Here is a 24,363-nt window from a genome sequence, read left to right on the forward strand (position 1 = left end):
AAATTATTGGCTTAGGAATGCCACAAAAACAAAAATAAATCCATGGATTCAAGGTTTCATGGGGTGTGCAATTGATAGAAAATAAGTCATTTTTTGGGTGAACTACTCCTTTAAGCTGTCATATGTGGTGTTGCTTGCCAAAAATAGCAGATCTGCAAAGCTCACTATATGCAATGTGCTATGTGTGGGCTTGTAGAAAGACTATTTTAGGCGAGCTGTAGTACAATAAAATATAAATCAGGCTTTAGGGTCCTGAGTGACTGAGACACTCGGGACAAATCAGACTTGAATCACATTTCAAACTACGAATGAGGTTAAAATCTCATTTGCAAAAATCCATATGGCTTCCTTTTTTTTTTACTGTTTTACTTAAAAGCCAATCTGACCCCAGTAGGCCAAAAATCTGATTTGAGCATCGCACTGTCAATGCTGTGCACTCTACTGCAGTGGGCCTACTGCAGCCAGGGCCCAATGGTGGTCCGTGAGGATATTGCATTTGGTATAATAAATAGTTTTTTAATAATGTAAAAGATACCTGTACCCGATTGTGATACCGATAAATTGGAACGTAAAGTATACTACGTTGGTTACAATTATCCAAGCCGAAACAATCGATTGATCATTAAAATAAACATGCTCGGAAAATGCAGACGGCCGGGCCCACCCATCTGACCACTTAACACGGCAGCCGTGTTAAGTGGTCAGGTGTTAAGTGGTCAGGCCGCAAACGCTTTCAAGGTTGGACCCTGATCCAGAAATGGTTGAGAACCACTGCTTCGGGATTTCCCAAAACAATTACTGTACATGGACAAAAAAAACAACACATACTTCAAACGTCTGTAGAATTTATTACAATTCCACCAGCTTAGACAAAAAGCAGCAATTACAGAAATATATACAAGTCAGAATTATTATTTTTAAAATACTTTTGTGACAAGTCTCAAGTGCCAGTTTCAACTTGGCCCCGAGATTCAGTCCCTGCAATGCTGCTTCAGTGCAGTGCTTTTCCAAGTTAGTTTTCACCATGTAAGGAGAAACGGTTCATAACAGATTCTCCCATTTCTTCTACTATAAAAAAAGAAAAGAAAAGACCATTTCCTTGGCCAAACCATGAGAATGTGCTTTACAGGCATGCTTATAGACTGCTGCCATCTGCAGGATGGGAGTCTTATACTGTCACTACACATCCACTATGCAACTCATCCAAGCCACATAGTAGCACAAACTCACCAAAACACATTGCTTGCTACAAAAAGAGGAGCAGCGTGGCTTGACCGTGTCTCTTGCAGGCTCTTCACATCCACCCCCACCATTTCCCTTAGTTATACTAAAACATGGTTCCTATCCACAAGTCCAACAAGTGGTTGGGTATTGGGAGTGCTTTTAAGACTTTCGGGGGTAAAAATATCTGATAATACTGTACAATTGCAACATGGCATGAGAGAAGGGTGGCATGCGCTAAGGCTAGCACCTGCCTCAGTAACTAAACCATAACTCAACTATGATAATTTATTGTGTATACTGGAGAGGCTACATAATATCGTCCTATGCAGTAGCAGTCTGCCTGTTAAGGGAACCAAAGCAGATGTCTCACTAGGCAAAATGTAAACAAATATTGGGAGACAATCATTGCAGCTGGATAAATCACTATTGGCAGCTTCGCAACTGTTCTTGAGGAAAATATATTCTGACCGACGTGCCAAACAGAGACATTGGCTCCTCCCTCCCCACTTGAGAAATCAGGAAATGGGAGGATGTATAATTTGTTTCAGAAAATATAATATTTCAATCTTTACGTACATTTGTTCCTAGTTTTCAGCCAGAGAGTTGTTTTCCGTGGCCGTGTGTTGTCGCTTTGGGCCCATGCTAGCTGGGATGACGGGGTGTGGTAGGGCAGTGGTTCTCTAAATGGGGTCCAGGGACCCTCAGTGTTCCTTGAGGGAGTTCCAAATGGACCCTTACAGGTCTGCAACTGAGAGCGTACAATTGGAACCAAATTGGTTCCATTTGTACACTCTCCGGGTTATGGGGGGTCATTGAAATAAATAAAAAAAGGTTTGAGAACCACTGTGGTACGGCGTGTCTGTGTGGTACGCGACAGCGGCCGGTGTTCAGTGCCACTACAAGGAGTGCATGAAGGTGTCCAGGTCATACTCTGTGTCGTACTGCTGCTGGTCCCACAGCTCTCCGAGGTCGTCCAACACAGACTTCATGGAGCCCTTCCCTGAGGTCGACGGCGAGGGATCACTCTTCGCACCCTTGTTGTCCTGAAAGAGCCATGAACACGTTGGTTAGGTAAAAGGCTGGGCGAAGACATGCTTCTGTTGTAGACAAGCTTGATGCTTGACCGATCAAGAACTATTTCTCAGAACAGTGGGACAGTGTGGATTTCATTTGAAATCAGAATTGTATAGTCTAAATCAATATTTGTTATGATTAAAATTACAAACTCAAGCAGTCTAAACCAAGCACATAAAATAAATTTTATTTGATGATGATCCAGGCATATCACTGTCTGCAAGAGCAGAGAATTCTCCACTGTTGAAGACAAAGAAAAAGAAAGAAAGATCCTCTGATCAGCACTTCACTAATATTCCTGGTGTGCTACATCTTTTTAATTGGTAATTAAGTATGGAAACATCAGCACAGAACAGCATCTATTATATATCAAAGCGGCAAATTATTAGGCTACACAATGAATTAATGAGATGATCACTAGGCCACCGTCTTAAGTGAATCCCACACAAATTGGACTGGGTCTACATTATATTGAACATGTTATTGGTTCAGGTACGTTAACAGGAACTCTCCTGATGATGACTAAGGGTTTGGTCTCAGAACTGATAAATGTGGGGTAGTTGTGGAACCAAAATAGCACATACAGGATTCTAATGTGGTCATGTAATAAAACAGTTTACACTTTGTAGAAAGATAATCTGAACTAGAAGATGCTACATACTTTAAGCTAAAAATATTAGGGGTGATTTTGTTCAGCTTCTTCTCATCACTCTGACTTCAGGGACACATTTTCTCTGAACTGGGATCTCATAAGGTCAAAAGCCTGAAGAGTGGAGAACATAAGAAGCCCTGCTCCTAACCTTATCCAGAGTGAAGAGGTTGAGAAGCTGATCTGTGCCCATGCTTTGCAGGCTGGAGTTTTCTTGGCTGATGATCGTGTTGGCAATGCTCATCTTGAACTTCTGTAGTCCCATGATCTTCTCCTCCAGTGTGCCCCGTGTGATCAGCCTGTATACGTTCACCACCCGTTTCTGCAGGACACAGAGACACGTGTGACGGATGGCACTAGCTGTAGTAGAACATTTTTCACTTCATTATTAAATACCCTATGCTGTACCATTCTTAATATTGGAGCCACCACAAGGCCTACATGAATTTCACTTGTACTGGCTTCAGTGAGATCCTGCCTTGCAAAGAAACGGGGTCTATGGAGATCACTGGTGTACAGTCTACACCTACTCTGGGAACTGACTTTAATTTTATTTATGCTCCATTGCATTGATAACCATTCAAAAGATGATACTACTTATGGAAGGCCCATGCCCAGGACATGGTCCTCACTGGTTCTGTTTAACAGAGATGGTAACGTAACGACTCCAAAATGTGTCTTAAATTCAACTTGTATAAGCATAAGGGAGGCGCTTGAGGACAGCGCTGGTAGGAATACATTCTGAGCCTGCCCGAGTAGGTCCACAAATTGGGGCCAGAACCCATGTAATTTATTTATTTATTAACAGGCAACCCACAGATCAGTGTTTTTAACCAAGTCAAATTATCTCCATTAATAGTGCTCTTTGTCTAGGTACTGCCATTAATACTGTACTTGAAGTGTATAAAGTAAAAGGTACCTGTCCTATCCTATGTGCACGATCCATGGCCTGCAAGTCCCTCATGGGGTTCCAATCATGTTCGACAAACACCACCGTATCTGCGCCCGTCAGGTTGAGACCCAAACCGCCCACATGGGTGGTCAACAGCAGCACGTCGATGGAGGGGTCGTTATTAAACCTGAAACAAAGTGAGATTAACAAACATCTTGATCAGGTGAGGAATACTTACAGCAAATGAATTAAAAACACAAGACAGAGTCTTGACTCTTGTCCCTGTCCAATCTTTAGCTATCGATAGTGAATTATAATGCAATTAGTTTCAGAGCAAAGCCACACAACACCGAAATGCTGTGAAAAATCCACCGATAAACTGGATTCTTGTCAACTAGTGTGTCTGCATCTCCTTTGACCAAGGGAAATTACCTTTATAAATACTTCACCTACGAGAACAAAAGTGCTTCGCAAGAACAATGGTGTAACAAGAGATTCACTGAAGGAAAAAAATCAACTACAACATAATATTTACAACTTTCAATCCAAACAAGTTTCACTTTAACTTCACCAGGTATTTCTGCTCATGCTATGTTTGTTTGAAGCTAGAGGCGTTTCTGTTCTGCCACGGCGTTAGAGAATAAAAGGATTAATACAAGTGCTCTCGAACAAGATTCATAAACCTAACACATACCGCTTACTTCCGTTTTTTTGCACTTTCCATTTTTCCTTCAGTGTGCCTTAGGCTTCTGTAAGCTCTCTTTGATGGGGTAGGCTGCAATAATGTGGTAACAGGCAATAACTGGAAGCAATATATAATTATTTCTAGACACAAAGTTCACTTTGAACATGACACCACCCCCACTGACCTGGACACTATGGAGTGGCGCTGGCCGGCCGGCACACTGCCGTCCAGCCTCAGGTAGGTGACGCTGGGCAGCTTGGACTTCAGTAGGTCATGCTCCACGATGTCCAACATGGTCTTCAGCTGACAGAAGATCAGCACACGATGCTGGGCCACCACGGCCTCGGTGCCTCCGTCCACCGCACCGCCGCCTCCCAGGCCGCAGTCCAACAGCAACTGGGGGAACAGAAAGAACGCACTCTGTCAGGGCGGCGACTACATTCATTATTAACCCATTAAGACCTGAGGCGATTCTTAAAAATGTTTTTTGAAAAAAAATCTAAACAATCCCAAAAATAGCAGATCTACTGGTGCCGCGCTATGAGCTTGTATATCTGCTATTTTTGAATAGCCAAAGAAATCTAAAGTGACACAGATGCGTTCCAGGTCTTAATGGGTTAAAAACATTGACAAAGCTTTCCGTCTATAAGGGACGGGGAAACAAATGGTTCCTGGATACAATTATACAGCTTGTAGTTCCAGCCAAGCAGCGTGCCTGGCCGAGGATGCAGTCCAGCCATACTCTGCTAATTCCCACAAATCACTCTGCACACCCTTTTTTTTGTGTAAAACCTAAGTAAAGTGAAATAGAGTAGAGGCATGGCAAGCCAGGAGTACATATGTAAAAGTGACATTTGAGTGCATAAAGTTTGGGTGCGTGCTGTGGAAGGGCTGTGCGATATGACTTCAAATCAATATCACGGTTATTTTGCCTTGATAATGATCGATTCAAAAAATATATTTTTTTAAAGAAATGGCAGATCTACAAGCTCACAACATGTCACAATGTGAGGGTATTTTCACAGGTTGTACAACGAAGTGTAATACAGCGATTAAGTGGTTAATCAGATAGTCGATTATAAAAACAGCTACTAGAATGTCTTTGTGTCGATTAGTTTTGATCAATAAGACATTTTGAAAACAGTCACACACAAAAAAAAATCCTGTTTCTCAATTATTCGATTAACCTACATGAGCAAGATGAAGTCGGTTAAAGGTTCTAAATGTCGGTTTGGATATTTTGGGCTAATTGCCCAGCCCTGTGCTGCATGTCCCATGGTGTCATACCCAGTGACGTCCCCAGGAATTACATTTAGGGCAGGCGAGATTTTTTTTTTTGCACCCCCACCATTACCCCCCAAAAAGAAATTTCAACTCAATCGACAATTGGCGATCGAAAACCGGCGAAAGTTGCCGTTTTCAAGATGTTTGGCCATTATCTCTGGAAAGGAAGGTCCAATCTGCTTTTTTCAAAGCTTCTTGGATGGCACTAGCTGTGAGGACATTAAGCACGCATGACACCTTTTCGGGTTATTTGGGTTTTCTAGGGGAGGTGAGATCTTAGTTGGGCAGGCGACCGCCTGCCCTGCCTCTACAGTGTGTACGCCACTGGTCATACCTGTTTGAGTGCAGAGAGTTTGGGTGCATGCGATAGGTCTCGTAGGCTGGTGTTCTGCACGGCCAGCTGCTCCGTTATGCGCTTGTACTCAGGGTGCTGCGGGGTCAGCACCAGGGCTGGGTGGTTACACAGCTTCCTCAGGTACTGTAGAGCCTACAAATACAATTCAAAAATTCTCATTTACCATAAAACAAACACATTTGTGCAGAGGTGGGTTTCTAATAATCCCTATGTCTATGCTATACCCTATTGAAAACAAAAACCCACTAAAGTATTTCATTTCCTTTATTCAATTGATGAGGACATCTCAAATTTTACTAGATTTGTAAATTAAGGGATTTAGTTAGCCAACTTTTATCCACATTAGGTTTTAGGCTTAGGTTTTCTTGTAGACCATCTAGTTTGTACTTTTTAACCCATTAAAAGAAAGTATCCATGTCATTTTTGATTTTTGCGTTAGCTATAAAAAAATTACAGATGTACAAGCTCACAGCGTATCATTTCGTGCCACGCTGCGAGCTTGTACATCAGCTATGAACAGTTTTGAAAAACTTGAAAGTGTTTGAAAACGACTGATATAGAAGGTATTAATCGGCCTCATCTCTCACTTTCAAATTAAACTGAGTATATGTCATATGTAATCCATGTGTACCTGGAACACGTGACCAGTTGCCTTTAGTTTGGGCTTCTCTTCTTCTTCTTGCGCGTCGGGGTTAGAGATCGTGTCCTCCACGCTGACCTTGGCTCGTGACTTGGCGAAGTCCTCATACAGTTGAACCTGTGGGCAGAGAGATTTTATCACCCATTTCACATCTGTGTGCATACGTTGATTAGCTAAATTCCTAAAAATAATCATTTGTGTGTGTGAATGCATGGGCGGAGGGCTGCTGGTGGCTGTGTGGTACCTAGGGCTGCAACAGTTTCTAATCTATTCAATCCATTTAGTTTGATTAACCCAATTGATTTTAATAAAATACAGAAAATAGAACTACAAGCTCATCAGCTATTTCTGTGTGACACCATCGTACAACAATGTATAAAACTGGTTAGACAAATAAATTCAGCGGATTAAAAAAATCTAAATAAAATGCATAAACAAAAAAGGCACTTCTTGATTATTCAATTGATCCAAAAAGTTAAACCCATTAGAATAATGGCTAAGAAAATAATGCAGAGTTCAGCAGTAATGGTACCTGTAGGGGACTGAGGGTGCAGTAGTAGTCCTGAATAATTTTGGGAGGGAGGTCCTGCAGCACATCTTCCTTCATCCTCCTCAGGAGGAAGGGTAACACCTGTCGATGAAGGGCCTCCATGGCCAGGACACCTGGGAGACAGCACAGAGTGGAAATGTGAACATGAGCAGGACTGCAACTAATAGACGTGGAAACATCCAAATAGATTTTTATAATTTCATTGATTAATTCTGACCAACAGATTAACCGAGGTTGACTGCTGACCACCTGAGAGACCATCCTACCTGCCTCCTGCTCCCGTGACGAGCTCTTGGCATCCCGGCTGGCCAGGATGGGTTTGCCGTAGCGAGCGGCGAACTGACGCTCTGTGCCCAGGAAGCCAGGCATGAGGAAATCGAATAGGGACCACAGCTCCAGAACGTTATTCTGAGGGACGAGGAAGGAAGAGGATGTTAGCCACATCACAACCCATGCAAGACCTCCCAGGACACTGGCACAAGCAAATCATTATCCAATCTCTAAGTACTGACTAAATAATGCAAACCTTTTCTATTATTTTAATAACATAAAACCACTGATAGACTCTGTGTCTATCATTCTACTCGAAGAACAAAAAGCCCAGTATTTCAACAGATAAAGCTCAGGCGATTAAAATGTTATGAGTCTGGTGGCCTTTACCTGGATGGGCGTTCCTGACAAAATGACTCTGAAGTTGGCAGCCAACTGCTTGATGGCCTTGGAGAGTTTGGTCTTCCCGTTTTTAATAACGTGCCCTTCGTCGAGGATACAGTAATTGAATTTTATATTTCTGAAAATAAAGAAAGGAACACCGTGTCATTACTAGATTGTGGTAGACATTAAACTAGGGGCCAAAATCCGGCATGCGCCGATAACTCACCTAAAAAAGTCGATGTCATTTCTTACGACATCGTAAGAGGCTACTACAAGATTGTGCTTTTTCACCTGATGTTGCAACCTGGGAATGAAAAAAATATACACAGTATTATATAGTGATGAAATAGCTATAAAATAAAAAGCATTTACTGAGATCTCATGTATTGTTCAAAGTAGTCTGTGGTTGTCGTTTTTTTTTCCTACTACTCGTGGCATATTTGTGAATCATGAAGGTCTTATTGCAGGTCTAATATTTATTTTCACAGAAAAATAACATCCCTGCATTTACTGGACTGGCATGTCTTACCGCACACGTTCTGTAGGTGGCCCAGTGTAGTGCAGGGGGTTGAGGTACTCTTTGGTGCAGAACTTGCTCACCTCGTCCACCCAGTGACCCGTCAGTGTGGGGGGGCATACTACCAGGGACGGCAGGGGGTTACTGTCTGCTGCCTTGGTCCTGGCATATTCCTGTGTCCTGAAACACACATACAGGTACAAGCAGCAAAATTGTGTTTTTAATGTTGCCATACAAATTTTCTGCTTGGCTGAGTACAAATGTGATTAGAGTGCACATGCAAAAACTCCAAGCTCATCAGTTTCCCTAATTTGGACAAACTTATAAAATCGTAACCGATATTTGTCTAGCAGTGTAGCCAAGTGAACCTGCTGCCCTCACATTTACGTTCCACAAACCCTATCGTAGCACAAGGCCAGCTAGATAAACCTTGGCTCAAACCCCAATTTATGATGGGACATGTGAGGTACGAGCCACGTGCCATCAAGTCTCTCAATATCTCTCAACTGTTTGACAGGGGAGCTTAACCACTTGAATCCTAGCATCCCTATTCTGTGCATGACATAATACTGTAGGCGGACAGTCTGTGAAAATAGGTGAACATATCGCCCAAAAACTGCCGTAGCTACAAGCTCGTCACACAATGCATTGTGAGCTTGTAGAAAGATTTGGTGTAGATTTGGTGTAGAGGGAAAAATAAAAGGGACCAAATATAGACCCCTGGGGAACACCGGTCAATGAAGTATATAGGGTTTAAGTGGTTAGTCCAGTGGTTCTCAAAGTTGGGTCCAGGGACCCTCAGGGTTCCTTGAGGGGGTTCCAAATGGACAGTTACAGGTCTGTAACTCTGAGTGTATACACTCTTTGAGTTATGGGGTTCAAAAGGTTAAAAACCCCTGGGTTATTCAATCTGCTGATGTTGCTAGATCAGATTCCTTCACCAATCATGCGAGTGCTGCCGTGGTGCATTACCTGAGGTAGTGGTCCCCTGCCAGGATGCAGATGGACTGCAGGGTCTTGCCCAGACCCATATCGTCACACAGGATCCCATGCAGCTTGTACTTGTTCAGGAAGGACAGCCAGTTCACTCCGTCCTGGACGTGGACAAGGAGAGAGGAAGGTGATTAATGATCCTGAGAAACTGATTACAGGGGTGCCTGGTAGCTTAGCCAAAGAGCATCATCTCTGTCAGGTGGAAACCTCGTTTCCAAAACCTTTCAGGAAATTGAAAAAAGAACCTGTGAACCAACGGATACAGTGTAGCTATTATTTAGTCACAAGTTAATTGTTAGTACTTTTCATTGAATATTTATAAAACCCACAGACAGACTTGTCAGGCATGTCATACTTTTAGATGAAATTTTCACAATTCTTTAAAAAAAAATAGCGAAAATAGCAGCATCACGTTGAGGTTGTAGATCTGCTATTTCTACAACCTTTGTGTGACATTGTCATAAGAAAATGCACAAAATGGGGTATTAATTTATGAACAAAAGGGGAAAAAAACACGGTTACTGCCCGACAGCAATGATAGGTTCCTTGTGAGCACCTGGACAAGACGGGGGATTTGCATCCAATCCCCGTCTCGTCATGTCTCTCCTCTCTCTGCCCTTGGTTTCCTGTCACTCTACAATGACCTACCTGTCAAAGTATAAAAACGCTGAAAATAAATCTGGGATATAAATTGCTGCATTGATTTTTCTTTTTCCAGACAGCTGAAGCATATATGTCATGACTTCACAAGGTTCAGCATAATTAATCCATTAAGGCCGGGAACACGTCATTTTAAGATTTCTTTGGCCATTCAAAAATAGCAGATATAAAAGCTTATCGCGCGGCACTCGGTGCTGCGCTATGAGCTTGTAGATCTATTTTTGAATAATCATGGAAAAGTTTGTTAAAGATGTTCGCTTGAAAATACATCTATATTCAAAGATTTTGAGCTTGTATATCTGCTATTTTTGAATAGCCAAAAGTATAAAAATAATGGTTATGGCTAAAATCTAACATGACACAGATGCGTTCCCGGATTGAATGGGTTAAGAGGAGAACAGTGACAGTGGCTCAGGAGGTAGAGCTGCTGTCTTGGTAAACGGGGAGGTTCCCAGTTTGATCCCTGGCGGCTTACTGAAGTACCCTTGAGCAAGAACCCCTAACTGCCCCCTATGAGTAGGTTGGTGCCTTCTTGCATTGTTCCCTCTGCCGTCGGTGTGTGAATGTGAACTACATTGCATTTATATAGAGCCTTTCTCCAAAACACTTTACAGTCCATTTACCAGAACAAGCCATGGCAGTCAAAGAAGAATTGCAGGTTAAAAGGAGCCATTCACACCAAGTACTGCAACTATAAAGAAGGTACTGTAGTTTGAAGTCAAGTGGACATCGTTCTAAGTCAAGTGGATGGGTCTCTACACCACTACTGTAAAAAAAAGACAACTGAGAACGATAGCTATCCTTATAGTGCTTGGTGTGAACGGCCATTTAGTCTGGAACAATTTGCCAAGTACATTGCAAATGATGAATGTGCTTCAAAAATGATTAACAAGAGCATTAGTCAATTCTCATTAGACAGTCAGGTTGCTTAGAGCAGCGGTGTTCAAACATATTCATGTCAAGCACCCCCAAATTGATAGGCATTAAGCCACGGACACCCATTTGAAAAAACCTTTGTGCATGCCATCCATAAGAGAAGATCTTTGTTGTTAGATTTAGAACATAATGACTAGTACTGCATAGTATACTGCATTTGCTTAGATAACAGTGGAGAGAGTGAAACCTATGTTGTGAATAGGGAAAGTAAACAGTTCCTCATTTTGCCGGGGACCCACTGGAACTCCCTTAATGGAACCAAGGGTCCCTGGACCCCATTTTGAGAACCCTTGGGCCTTGGTGCACACACTTGTAATGCAGTTCTCATACATCTGTGTCTTAAAGTAGAAACAACAGCAATAGCATTTCAGCTGGCTAACTCTGCAAAACTCCATTAAGCAGATGGATGGCTGGGTCAGCTTCGCTCCCAGCGTTAAGCATTTCCAGAAGCAACTGACACACAGGCCCACCCATCCATTCCACTGCTTTTAAATGCGTCCTGTCAAGAGAGCCCTCCCGTTGTCAGCATTCTCCATTCTCTTTCGACTTGGCTTTCCCCTGCAGCAGTCAAAATTCGAAAATCTATTTCCGGAGCTGGCAGGAAAACAATGAGACTCAAGATGAAGTGTGTCTAAGGCGCACTGTGCTGAACTGAGAGTTGTTTAACTTGTTACAACACAGAGGGAGTCATCTTTCACCTGCTGCTGGAGGAAATCATCTTTCACCTGCTGCTGGAGGAAAATGTCACAAAGAGGCAGTGGGGTTTTAAACACAAACACACACACACCTGCTGGTACTTCCTGAGTTCGGCTTTAATGGGAACAGGGATCTTGTAGTTTTCCAACTTCCTGCCGTCAAGCAGTTGCTCCAGGAAGTGGCGTTCTCTGGCCTTCTGGCGAATCAGCTCGGCAGACATGGCTGGAGGGTCCGGTATGCCTGCCTGAACAACAAAAAGAGCAAACACGGTTTTCTACAGGTTATCTTCAGGAGCAGAGCACAGACTTCTGGGATTTAAGACATGCATTTAACTGGGATAGGATTTAAGACCATTAGAAGCAGATCGGAACTGTCAAATAATTGCATATCCTCATGATTTCATGTCCACCAGGGAGAGTTAACTCAAAATTTGCTTGCTTACTTTTTTCACATGGGAAAAAAACTAAAACAAGCACAAATAAAACTACAAATCAGCTTTGCTATTATCACAAATAGTTGGTCAATTACCTACTACTATTCAATCACATCCAAAACATTTGCTCTTAACCACTGTACAGTACTTGCTTCTTATTTATGAGTCTACAGAGTCTCATGTGTGTTCCTACCTCCAGGGGCAGCAGGCGGATGAGCGTGGCAAAGCATTGCGTGGCCATGAAGCGGATGCTGTCACTGGGGTCACTCATGCGACCCAGCACTGGGACCACCAGTAGCACAATGTAGGGCACGATGTCCACATCCAACTGCTCCATAACACCTGGAGGCACGGGAGTCAAGGGTAGCAACACGCTACTGGTGAAATATTTATTTAACCTTCAGTCATCGGAGGGGAAGGTTGACTGAACATGTTCTTTTAATAAAGCAATGTCGTGCTTCAACAGAGGAACAGTTTGCATACATTCACACCAGGGAGCTGCCCCATGCACAGGCACCGAGCAGCTCCACCAAGCTCTGCTGGAGGATAAATAAACTGTAGCCATTCAGAAAGGGAAAAAAGCATTTCCCATTCACTTTCAGAACTTATTCACCTACTTTCTCCATCTTACAGAGTTTCCGAGCCAGACCCGAGGTTCCAAGCAACACCTCGCACCTCTAGTTCTGACAAATAATGAATACTGGTCCAGTGATGATTACTAGACAGATTTCTTTTGTGGGAATATTTGAGTCCTTTTGAAATACATGATTTTAGCATCATAATGTAGACTCCCACCTGCACCGAAATAAAAATTCTTGGCCCAAGTGATTAGATTTCTCTTTGCAGTAGTCTATCCATCTTCTGGAATTACGTGTTTTAACAGCTTCACTTAGAGACGCAGGGCAAGTCCTCCTTTTACATCTGTGTGTGGAGTGGTGCGAGCAGCAGCGTTGCTATTAAAAGGTAGCGACTGTTCAATAGTCTGCGGACAGAGTCCAAAAAAAAACGTTTTCAGTCTTTAAAGTTTTTTTTTATTTTTATCAAATACCTTGATGGTCGATTTTTTTGGTTTAGTCTCTGGTTAAAGGATACAGGCCATGGCCTCGATAGCACCTTCCTGCTTGGTGCAGTCTTCGATGGAGGCCAGCCAGGGCAGCACATGCTCCAGGAAGTGGCTCATAGTCTCCAGCGTGGCTATCTTACTGAGCACTCCCACACAGCGTGCTGCCATGTGGCGTACGGCCGTGTACGGATGCTGAAGGCAGGTGAAAAGGTGGGGCAGGTGCTGCAGCAGCTAGAGTTCACACAGGGATCAAGGGAAGACAATTACAATAAAAATAGGAATTCAAGATATAGATGTTCGAAGCCCCTGTGACATCGTGATTGAAGTTATAGGATCAAACATCAATGTTTATCAAAAATGTTTAAGTCTTACCAAATGTTTGAGTTCTGACGCCATGGCACCAGCCGTGACCTCCAGGACTTGGAGAGAGTTGACCAGTTCCTGAGCGGCAGCATCTCCCCTCTCTAGTTGGGCCTTCACATCTACAGTAACATCGATTCAACGGGACAATCACAGCACAGACCACACCAGTCACATTAATGGGCAATTTATTTAAGTCTAAATACAAGTATATAGCAGTTAATCCATTTCACCCCAATTAGATATTTAGGGGTGAGATTTCCCCATAAGATTACTAGATTAGGCAGACACTAGATTAGGCAGACACTAGAAACAAATTATTATGCCTAAAATAAATACATGGCAAAATGAATGAGTTTGAGCACAAAGAACCTTGAAAACGTATTCATAATGAAAATAATAGAGTTGCGAAGAGGCGCAACGCTCTTAACAATTAAATGAATTTATAATATTTAATAAAAAAAGGTGAAATTTAAGGGATCTTCACCACCACCGTGAAGTAAGTCTCTTTGATTGCCTCGAGTCTCTGGTTTTTAATCATCATGTGCCTGTCCAGATTATTATTGATCAATAATTTGCTATCAACTCAGGTCATTTACCAATCCTTTGGTTTTCATTCACCACGGTTGTCAGCGGCCCCACCATGGTCTCCCACAGGTATGGCAGAGCCCTGGTGAGCTCTCGACCAAAGTGCCTGGCGATGGTCGTCAGTGAGAACTCTGCGCCTCGCCTCTGTACAAGACACGGCTTCTTACTCTGAAAGAACCAAATGTAAAAAAGGAAATGCATGTCAAATTAAGCAAAAACATTGGTGAAATAATAATCTGTCACCCTTATTAACCCCCCCACCCACCTCATCGTTGTCCGTGTTGATGGTGCTGCCAGGGGGAAGTTCTGTGGTGGAAGTCTTGGGGGCTTTGGGAACGGGGCCCCTCTTACTAGTGATGGCAAAGGCTGCCCTCTGGTGGCGGTACAAGGTGATGATACCTCGGGTTTTGTTGACCATGTGATGCGTGCAGTCTTTCTCCAACCCAGCAGCTGACAAGGGGAAAATGGGGGGAGAATTTGTCAGTCACAGGCAATTTATGTAGTACGGTGGTAGAGCTTGATTGTTTTCTTGGCAATCTATGTACTCTGCCATTTTATCATGTCGTTGGTTTACTTTGTTCATGCCACTTACTCTGATCTTGCACATTGTTAGTCACTCTGGATGGGAGTGTCTGCTAAATGCCTAAATTGTACTTTGTCCTATAAATGAGGCCTGTGAATAATGTTGGCTATATCCCCATTTCATTTCATACAGTATATGGTTATCACCATATTTAACACATTCACTGTCAGGGGTATTCTACTTAGTAAAACAGAGGAGCCGAGATACAGGATTTTAAAGTAATAAGTTAACCAGGAAGTGAATGGAGCAAAATCTTCAGATCACGTTATCTTGGGTTCTGGACGTTTTTCCTTTGCTTCGTTTTTTATTTATTTTTTATGACGGAGATCTCCGTCAATGGCAGGGAATGTGTTAAGATGAAACACTCTTCCATGAAATGCTTAAAATATGAACGCAACCCCAGTATGTAACCCAACTGTGTACCTTTAACAGTTTCCTGCATGGGGGTCACAGGGCAAGCAGCGGACGGGGTGACGGTTGGGTCCACGCATATTGAGGCACAGAGGTTTTTGACAATCTTGGAATTGGGGCAGGGAGTGCGGGTGCTACACTGCTGCAGCAGCTTGGCGATGAAAGACGCCGCGTAGCCCTGGATCAAGGTGTTCTCTTCCCGCTTGACAGACTCCATCAGAGGCCTCACCAGCGGATTGAGCTTGTCAGGCAGCTCCTGCAGGTTGACCAAGGCACAGGCCGTGAACATGTGAACCCTCAGATGGAGCAGTTGCCACTCTGCATTGGTCTCCGCAACCGTTGCCTGGGCCTGCTGTCGCTTGCTGTCCAACGGCTGCCACTGCTTTGACTTCACATTTAGATCCGCCGTCACTTCCGCGAAGATGGTGGTCACCTAGGGAATGAGAGGGAAGTGGAGGGGAGGATATGTTGATTGTAACCAAATGTAAATATACATTAACTTCTATATTAGCAGAGAGGATCTGAGGGGTGGGGCGGGTGGTCGGTTCCATTACTAATGCTGCCAATTCAGAAAGTGAATGGAACAATCTCAGAAGGTTGAAAACAAGCCATTATGCCTGAAGAAGTTAATCTGTGACCGAAACGTTGCATCTTTAATACATTTTGCTCCTGTACCACAGGCGTATATTTTCTCCCACAGCTCTCACAGCCAGTCCAACAGTCATTTACATGAAACCGGATGTGAAGTGGTCTCAGATTCTCTGATCGGCGAAAATTACGATGTGATACACGACGGCGGCGATGACTGTTCGTCACCAAGACCATAGATTATAGAAGGGGAGGTCTCCGATCGTTTTTTATACCGTGTGAAAAACCGTATGTTTACCTATTCTGGCCAAAAATGACTGTGGGAAAAGAAGAAAAAAAACGGAAACGGAAATCGCGTCATAAAACCGGATGCAGTGGTGGGTGAAGTAAGTGGATCCTGAAACTTAAGAGTGATTCATTGCAGAATAGCGTGATCAGAGATTAAACAATGAACGCGCGTCCAGCGCGTCGACGGCCAACTGGACAAAGTAGCTATTGACGCGTTATCGAGTCAAGGGCAGTCAAAGAGTTAAACAGTTGAAAACAAGCCAAGAAAATTCCATGATAAAACTGCTGCATCTGCAATCCCAGTTTCACACTCTTCAAGGGTTTCACTAAGACTTTGCCAAGCATTTCATGGTTGCGAGAACGTGCGACTTGTTCATGCTGTGTTAGTTTATGGCCCAACGTGGCTGTGTTTGGTGACGTTGTACGTACGTAGTGGCACGAGCTGCGATCTACTTTTGAGGGACAGACTGTACATATATACAGAAAAACCTTCAGGCAAGCTGTTAAAATATACAGAACGTTGGTCACTAAATAGATTAAAATGTTTCTTCTGAGGAAAGGAAAGAAAAATGAGGGCATAAAAGATTTTGGCCAACCAACAATGTTAGAAGCCAGTTTAATTTCCAAGCTGCCAAAGTCTTTTTTTCTTCTTTTTTTTTTTACAAAAACACTGAAAATACAGATAATTGTTTTGGCTGTGCTGCTTTGGCAGGTAACAGGTTTGTATTTGGCTGGTGGCTGGCATTAATTTCAGGTCCGGATGACAGTGTTCCCAAGACTTTACTCCCTCCATAAATCAGACAAATCTCATTTAACATCTGATCAAATGAAGCGTAACCAACCATCTCTTCTGCAGTGTGAAGGGAATCTGTCGCAACATGGCATAACAACACACGCATGTCTGTGGCATTCAGGCACAAAAGACATGGCCTGCAGACAAACTCCCAAAGCATGACAAGACACTAGAGTAACCAGACTCTGTCCCTGATGAGGTTATGAGATATTAAGTTTACCTGAAGCCCAAAACTCATTTGTGCCAAATGTAATTTGAGTAACAGCATGTGTGTGTGTGTGTGTGTGTGTGTGTGTGTGTGTGTGTGTGTGTGTGTGTCCAAGCCTCACCAAATCATTGGCTTGGTCGATGGTGAAAACGCTACAGTTGAGGCGGTCTTTGACGTCTATCTGAGCATCGGTCAGCAGGGCAATGAGCTGCTTACACTCGTTCTGCATGCGAGTGAAGGGAATGGCGATCTCATCGTAGTACAGCTGTTCTGAGAGGATGGCCAACAGACGAGGCTGAACCATGGAGGATACCACCTGGCACTCCTGATAAGTGATAAGAAGGTGAAATGAGCCTCTTTACACATCTCTACAAGGATCTCTGAAGACTGTTCAGACGGTTAAATTAACAATGAGGATTTTACGGTGTACGATTACAGTAGTTGAGACAGTACTTAGTAAAGTAGTCTCAACTACTGTAATCTTACACTGTAAAATCTATATTGAAAGAGTAAGTACTACTTACTCGTTCAATATAGATTTTACTGTATGATTACAGTAGTTGAGACAGTACTCACTCTTCCAATATAGATTTTACTCTGTACGATTACAGTAATTGAGACAGTTCTTAGTCTTCCAATATAAAGTAAGTAGACATATACAGAGCAGCACACATCATGCAAAGAAGTGCTCTACATACATGGGGTACTAAGGAGGGGCTGTGCAAAATATAATATGTATACACACACACAAAAATATGTAAAATGTCCAAAAACCTGTGCAATTAAGTGGAAAGAGTGAAAATAGCTGACAGTGAAGGAATAATTCTTATCAGCCCAGGCCAGCCGGTGGTCAGTGACTGATTGAAACTGCAGCCCCCAAACCGATACATTATGATCTTTAAGAACCCCCACTCAGCCAACATAACATCTTCCAGTGGCAAAGTAGAAAATGTTCAATTCTCTCTAACACAAGAACATGAAATAATGGCTCTGTACCTTCTGTAGCGCAGACCACTCACACAGCACCAGGGACACAGCGATGCGCTGCAAGGCAGATTTGGAGTTGAGGTGGAAGAGCAGCAGCTGGCTCAGAGACTCGGCCGGCCGGATCTCCTGAGACGCAGCGTTGAGGTGAGGATCACAGATACACCTACACAGAGCCCCCAGCAATCTGGAATGGAGCAACACAGGACTGTCAAGAGTATTACGTTACCATTGCTCACTAATCACCACTGCCTATTGCCAGTTACACTTAAATATAATGTCCCCTTTGCTTACAGGATGGGTTACTTTACGTAAGGGCCAGTAACAATGTTTTAGCCCACTGCCAGTAATGACAATACTTAGCAAACAAGGTATGAAGTCAACCATTTGACATGGATATTTGTCAGCACTACCGAAGTAGCCAAGTAACCTTATTTTGAACATGTTATACTTACCTGGTTAAACTTTCAAAGTGAATATCCAAATTACTCTGAGCAGTGAAACGAAAAATGCGTTTTCTTTCCTGCTAGTAATCCATGGAGATAGACAAACTCACCTTGTGTCCCTGACACACAGATTCTTACGATGGGAATAGCATAGCATTAAAGTTAGGGTAAGTGATATTTTTTGGTTAAAACAAAAAGTATTTTGTTAAAAGGTTAAAGCACTATATTCTGATAGTAATCATTGCTATAGTGTGTTTTTTCAGTAACAGATGTCTCCCTGTCTCTCCAGCTCTTTAATAAACAGAAAATTCATTTTTCGGTAGGTGTCAGAATCTCAGCCAATCAGGAGAAAGTACCCATTTTTAAGCTTAATTTGTATAGTGTTCCAGTTCTAATTTTGCCTGCTCATTTCTTAGTGTCATCACTTCCAATTTCACTTGTTTAATCTATATCCTGATTGAGTTCTGTCCTGGTTGGATAAAATTGGAAATGAAACTGAAACTGAAACGAAAATGCATTTTCTGTTTAATAAAGAGGTGGAGAGACAAGGAGACTCCTAATACTGAACAAACACTCTATAGCAATGAGTACTATCAGAATATAGAGCTATTTAACAATTATTTTAACCAACGCAAATCACTTACCCTACCTTTAATGTACAGGCAGAATTTAAAAAAATACTTACTTGGCAGCCATGAGGCGAGCGCGGACCACCACGTAGTCCCTCGTCATTGGGTCATCTGACACGGTCTCTGCTCCCGCCATGTATTCCTGCACAGTCTCCTTCACCTGAATGGTCCCTTGGTGAGGTTTTGCGCCGGCCTTATCCTGGTCACATTCAATCAAACGGTATTGAATTTGACATCAAACAGCAGCACAATATGTACTAATGTGGAGTGAGTTTGCAAAAAAAACTGGCACAACTGAAAAGCCGGGTTGTCTGGACCATCTGCATTTGTGACAACAATGACGGCTGAAGTCATAGCGAAATGTGATACTTGCACACTTGTTTGGTACTCTAGACCAGGGGTCTTAAACGTTTCCAGGCCAAGGACCCCTTAGCTGAGAGAGACATGAAGCAGGGACCCCCAACTACATGTTGTATAAAATCGTGTTGCATATTAAACATTTTCATAGATAGCTTCATATAGACGTGTATGTGTATTTTCAGACAAACACCGTCTTAAACCCTCAACACTTCGAAAACTTGTACTTGGTCTGCTCTTTTTTTCCCCCCCTACCCCAAACTTCTTTGCTGAAAATAGCCGATCTACAAGCTCACAACGCCTCGCAACGCTTGTAGATCTGCTATTTTCGGCTAACGTTCCGCCTCAGAATAAAGTGGTTAATGTAAATAAAAAGTTCCTATCACACAAAGATTTGGTGGCACCCCCTGTAGTAATTCTGAGGACCCCCTAGGGTTCCCGGACCCCCTGTTGAAGACCCCTGCTCTAGACGGTATTCAACTCGCATCTACCAGGTAATAATCATGTTTACCACCAACCACATAAAAAGCAAGGCAGCAATTGCCAATGAGCAGGAATAAAGTATTTTTGTGTAAACCCAGCAGTACCTTTAAGTTGCAGCGGGCTTTGACTTCTAGCAGCATGTTGAGGTCTATGGGAATGTTGGAGGCCTGCATCATAAGACACAGCCAGGCACCCATCCACGGGCAGCTGGCTGCTACCACGAACTGCTGGGGGGCCTGACGAAGCAACTCCATCCACACCTATAAATCACAGGGAGCACAGTCACCACAACATATTTCAGAATCCAAAATGTATGGCGTGTTATTAATTATGATTAGGCAAAGCCTTTTTCGCTATTATTTGTGATCTAATGTCTCTGTTCTGGTCTGGTGGCAAGACCCGGAAACCGGAAAACTATACATCTCGTCGATGCCAACTATGAACTAACAATGGCCCTTTCTGCTGGACTTGACTTCTCCATCTGCCAAATAGACAGCTGACTTCTCCATCTGCCAAATAGACCGCTGATTTTACACTAACAGCGCAAGAAAGTGTGTGATTTAAGCTCTTTAAGTTAAATATATATATATAAATGTATAGAGTCAACAGGGTAGGAAAAGTAGAGCAATATTTCTAATTAAAACAAAACACAAAATATGACCAAGCGAGCACATGTCACCCTCTGTGTTTTGTCTATTATGCGAGCTTGGAAAACATTCTGTCCAGTTACTTGGTGGGCCATTTGATTTGAATGAGCTCACCCAGTAAAATATGAAATGCCTGCTGGCTGTAAGATAATGGAGATGGGGAGATGTGATAATGGCAATGCATACATTTCTGTGTCGGGACACAGTACACTGCTGACAGCACACTGTTGACTGTTTGCAGCAGTGAGGGAGTGACTGTCGCCCGTTTGATTCAACAATGGGGAGTCCACCAGTAACCGACATACAGCAGACCATTATAGGCTGCACCCAACCCTGCATGGTCTGCCAATAATTGGAACAGTACAGCACTGTCTTGTTCCTGTGTTTTTTTAATAGCGTGAAATCTCATTTTAAAGTTACTGTATCAATGCTGTGATGTACTCATGCTTGACCACATTTAAAAATGGGTCAACTTCTCTCAACCGTAAAGTCACTGGAGGGAAATGGAGTAAATCATCGTGTTTACACAATTTAAGTATGATCACTGTTCAAGTAGCACATGCTGTGTAACAAACCTTTTGGATGAGGTCCAGTATTTCCTGGTTGCTCTCCAGTATGCAGGACTGGAAGATGTAGCGGAGCATATCCTGGAGGATGGGGTTGAGCCATAGAGCACAGCTCTGGAAAAATGCATATCAGCAACCAATCAGAAACCCAGATTGAAATTTTATGTTTTAAGACTTGAGCTGTCTGCAATGTGAATAAAAAATAAATTAAGAAAATAAACCCAGAATGTTAGCCAGCACTCAAAACCAAACGATCTCAATGCCAGTTGCTCCACTGGATGAAATGGGTTAACATCTAAGGTTACACATTCATACAATAGTTAATAGTTTTAGTTTTTTTAAATGCTGCTTGTGTTTCTAATGAACACAAACAGTGAATTTTCTAAATACAACAATGATGAAATGTCCATATATGGACATAACATCAATAATTTTTTGATGATTTAATTGCCTTTTAATTGTCGTGGTTATTTGTCAGGGTACATTTGTGAATAAATTCATAAAATATAATTATGAAAGTGTTTTAACTTTTAACCGTCATATTTTGATACCATTTTGTCTCCCAGGGTTATCCATTACATTTACCTGGTCAGCCTTGGACAGCAGTGTGAAGAGGGTCTCCAGTGCTGCCCGTCTGACAGATGATATGGTGTGTCTTAAGAACGGCCAAACTCGGGGAACAAGGACCGTTAACGATTGCTGCATGCTGCAGGGGACAGAGACAAAATGTGTTCAACAGTTAAGCAGAGTTATGAAAAAGTTAAATACTATAAACTTTCATTAAATCCACATCTTTTTACAACAGTAGATGAAACAGTTTTTTTAAGCAGTTTGGCATTTTTAAGCGGAGTCCATCAATGCTAGCCTGGTAAACCCTCCCTCCGGAAATCTCATTTCTATTTGATTCCAGGAGTGAGTCTGGCCTGATCGCCCATTCTGCAATATTGGCTGCGGGCTGGAGTTGGGCGGGAGTAATACCGTTGACTGACAACCCCTTCAGCCAATGATAATTTTTCCCCCTTCAGCCAATCAGCAGTTCACCAGTCTAATGTGACGCAACGGGACTTTTGAGACGGCCAGGCCCAAAATGGGTTGCCTTATTCGGATACATGGGTGTCACTGCCGACCCCTACCGGTTCTCTAAATTTTTATTTTTAAATAGGCTTTGTCATGATTAATTGACCACATATATGAAGTTAAACAACTAAATTCTATCCAACCGATATCTTATAAGTAAATTCCGTGCCTCAAAATAGAAGTTAGAGAGCTTTTTGAAGTCAAAAAATAGCGGAGAATATAGCGGACAAGAAAAAGATGGCTGCCGTTCGTGTTTTGGGCTCACTCGAACTCGCCACCTGATTGGCCAACTGTCGCTGTCAATCACAGAACGATGTGCGACGACGCTGATAGGCTCGGTTAGCTGGTAATTCCACTAGAAACCCCCACAATGGCCAGACTCACTCCTGGAATCAAATAGAAATGAGATTTCCGGAGGGAGGGTTTACCAGGCTACATCAATGCTGCTGACTAGAGCCTAATATCGTTTTTGTCCGGTCTATTGGCCATTGTTTGACTTTGACATCAGTATCTGCAATTATGCAGCCGATGTGTACCGATTTTTGACTACTTTCAACCTGGTGAACATATTGCGGGCATGTATTTTGGGAAAATGTTTTGATTTTCAAAAACAGTAGGTCTATAATTGCACATTACATGTGAGCTTTTTGCCATTTAAAAAAAAAAGTTGAATAGGGCTTAAGTGGTTAAATTAAATGACTTTTGTACAGTAATTGGTGTCTGAGTCCGATCCTGATTTTGGAACATCCCAAAGATCTAGCATGGGTCAGGCTCTACTGCTGACCTGCACTGTCGGACTTGTGGGTAGGTGAGCAGCGAAGACAGCAGGGTCATGATGCTATTGGTGGAGGCTGTGAGGTCGTCCAAGTCCAGCAGAGCATCCCACAGCGTGTTCACTATGAAGGGCACCTGTAAAGAAAACAAGAGGATGTTTTAAAAGAAAACTGTGCAATGTCACCGCTGGCAAGTAATAGCCGATTATCACCCAGATTAAACGTTTCAAAGATGATTTTATCAGGCATTTTGGCGATACGTCCGAGTACAGTGGAGAGAGGCAGGAGATTTAATGCAAAATTCAAATGCAAAAATGACAGGAATATGGCGTGCGCACGCACACACTAATGGATGTTCTACTCAAAACTGACCTTACTGGGCAGAAGCCGGACCAAGCCTTTGACCACCGGGATGAGAGATGAAGCTGCCACCGCTCTCACGTCATCATCGAGGTCCTGTAGACCCTCTGTGATGGCTGGGAGCACCAGCGGCAGCAATACCGCGATTAGGTCCTGAGAGGACCAAAAGAACAGATGAGGAACAAAAGAGATGTTTTCACATGTTTTTCCTTTTTTTTAATTCCGTTTTTGCTTGACCACTAATGTTAAGAATGATATTTAGATAGCATGTTGTTTAGACAAGATGTAGTTTTGGTGTTTAGCTGGTATCCTAGTTTCTTTGGAGCACTAAATTGTTCTCTTAGCAATTTGACTATTTACCCTGTCATGTGTTGACTAGGGTTCATGCTTACTCTGATTTTACACTTGTAAGTTGCTTTGGAAAGGAGCACCTACTAAATGGTTCAATTTCATCATCTGTCCTAGAATTTACAAAGCTCTATAAAACAAATGTTTAGCTTTATAGCAAATCACTGTGTGAACAGGAGAGGAAAGAACTTTTGGAACATGATTGAAATATCAAACCTAGTTGAGAAAGACCCGAATTCATTTGAAATTTATCTAAAAGTGCAGCACTTTAAAACCCTACAACATTAACTATATGAAAACGGATCTCTCTCACACCCACACACAGACCGGTGTTACCTGTCGGACAGCTAGGGCGTACTTGATCCCCAGCAACCCTCCGTGACGAACCTCCCACTGGTCCTCCGTCAGCAGCTTCAGGAGGATGTCCACTGTCATGGCAACACCATTATCAGTCATGTGACGAAGAGCCACGCCAAGCGCCTGGGCACAAGTCTCCCTTACAGGAGCTACCACCTTGGTGAAAAAGACAGACAGGGCTCCGTTTTTATTCTATTTAAGAAATTATATGT

At 42.7% G+C, this 24,363-nt stretch overlaps 1 protein-coding gene across 3 annotated transcripts in view; it reads right to left on the bottom strand.

The window, feature by feature from the left end:
* Positions 1-834: 834 nt before the first annotated feature.
* Positions 835-24,363, bottom strand: part of btaf1 (BTAF1 RNA polymerase II, B-TFIID transcription factor-associated) — a 35,542-nt gene continuing 12,013 nt past the window's right edge. For 2 of the 3 annotated variants that reach the window (XM_080449092.1, XM_080449094.1), the window contains 28 exons: positions 24,131-24,307; positions 23,459-23,599; positions 23,098-23,222; positions 21,822-21,942; positions 21,246-21,350; positions 20,128-20,283; positions 19,240-19,382; positions 18,121-18,295; positions 17,246-17,449; positions 15,260-15,680; positions 14,519-14,703; positions 14,265-14,421; positions 13,678-13,787; positions 13,335-13,536; positions 12,436-12,584; positions 11,901-12,053; positions 9,497-9,618; positions 8,537-8,704; positions 8,234-8,311; positions 8,014-8,143; positions 7,620-7,761; positions 7,336-7,466; positions 6,795-6,920; positions 6,143-6,295; positions 4,709-4,920; positions 3,867-4,026; positions 3,099-3,269; positions 835-2,267 (listed from right to left, as the gene is read on the bottom strand). In XM_080449092.1, coding sequence (XP_080305218.1) covers positions 2,121-2,267; positions 3,099-3,269; positions 3,867-4,026; positions 4,709-4,920; positions 6,143-6,295; positions 6,795-6,920; positions 7,336-7,466; positions 7,620-7,761; positions 8,014-8,143; positions 8,234-8,311; positions 8,537-8,704; positions 9,497-9,618; positions 11,901-12,053; positions 12,436-12,584; positions 13,335-13,536; positions 13,678-13,787; positions 14,265-14,421; positions 14,519-14,703; positions 15,260-15,680; positions 17,246-17,449; positions 18,121-18,295; positions 19,240-19,382; positions 20,128-20,283; positions 21,246-21,350; positions 21,822-21,942; positions 23,098-23,222; positions 23,459-23,599; positions 24,131-24,307 — 4,464 coding nt within the window. In that variant the 3' untranslated portion in view covers positions 835-2,120. The remainder of the gene's footprint in view (positions 2,268-3,098; positions 3,270-3,866; positions 4,027-4,708; positions 4,921-6,142; positions 6,296-6,794; positions 6,921-7,335; positions 7,467-7,619; positions 7,762-8,013; positions 8,144-8,233; positions 8,312-8,536; positions 8,705-9,496; positions 9,619-11,900; positions 12,054-12,435; positions 12,585-13,334; positions 13,537-13,677; positions 13,788-14,264; positions 14,422-14,518; positions 14,704-15,259; positions 15,681-17,245; positions 17,450-18,120; positions 18,296-19,239; positions 19,383-20,127; positions 20,284-21,245; positions 21,351-21,821; positions 21,943-23,097; positions 23,223-23,458; positions 23,600-24,130; positions 24,308-24,363) is intronic. The other variant, XM_080449093.1, reaches the window with a different exon arrangement.

Source organism: Gymnoscopelus braueri (assembly GCF_963280865.1).
Source record: "Gymnoscopelus braueri genome assembly, chromosome: 14".
Classification (NCBI taxonomy): Eukaryota; Metazoa; Chordata; class Actinopteri; order Myctophiformes; family Myctophidae; genus Gymnoscopelus; species Gymnoscopelus braueri.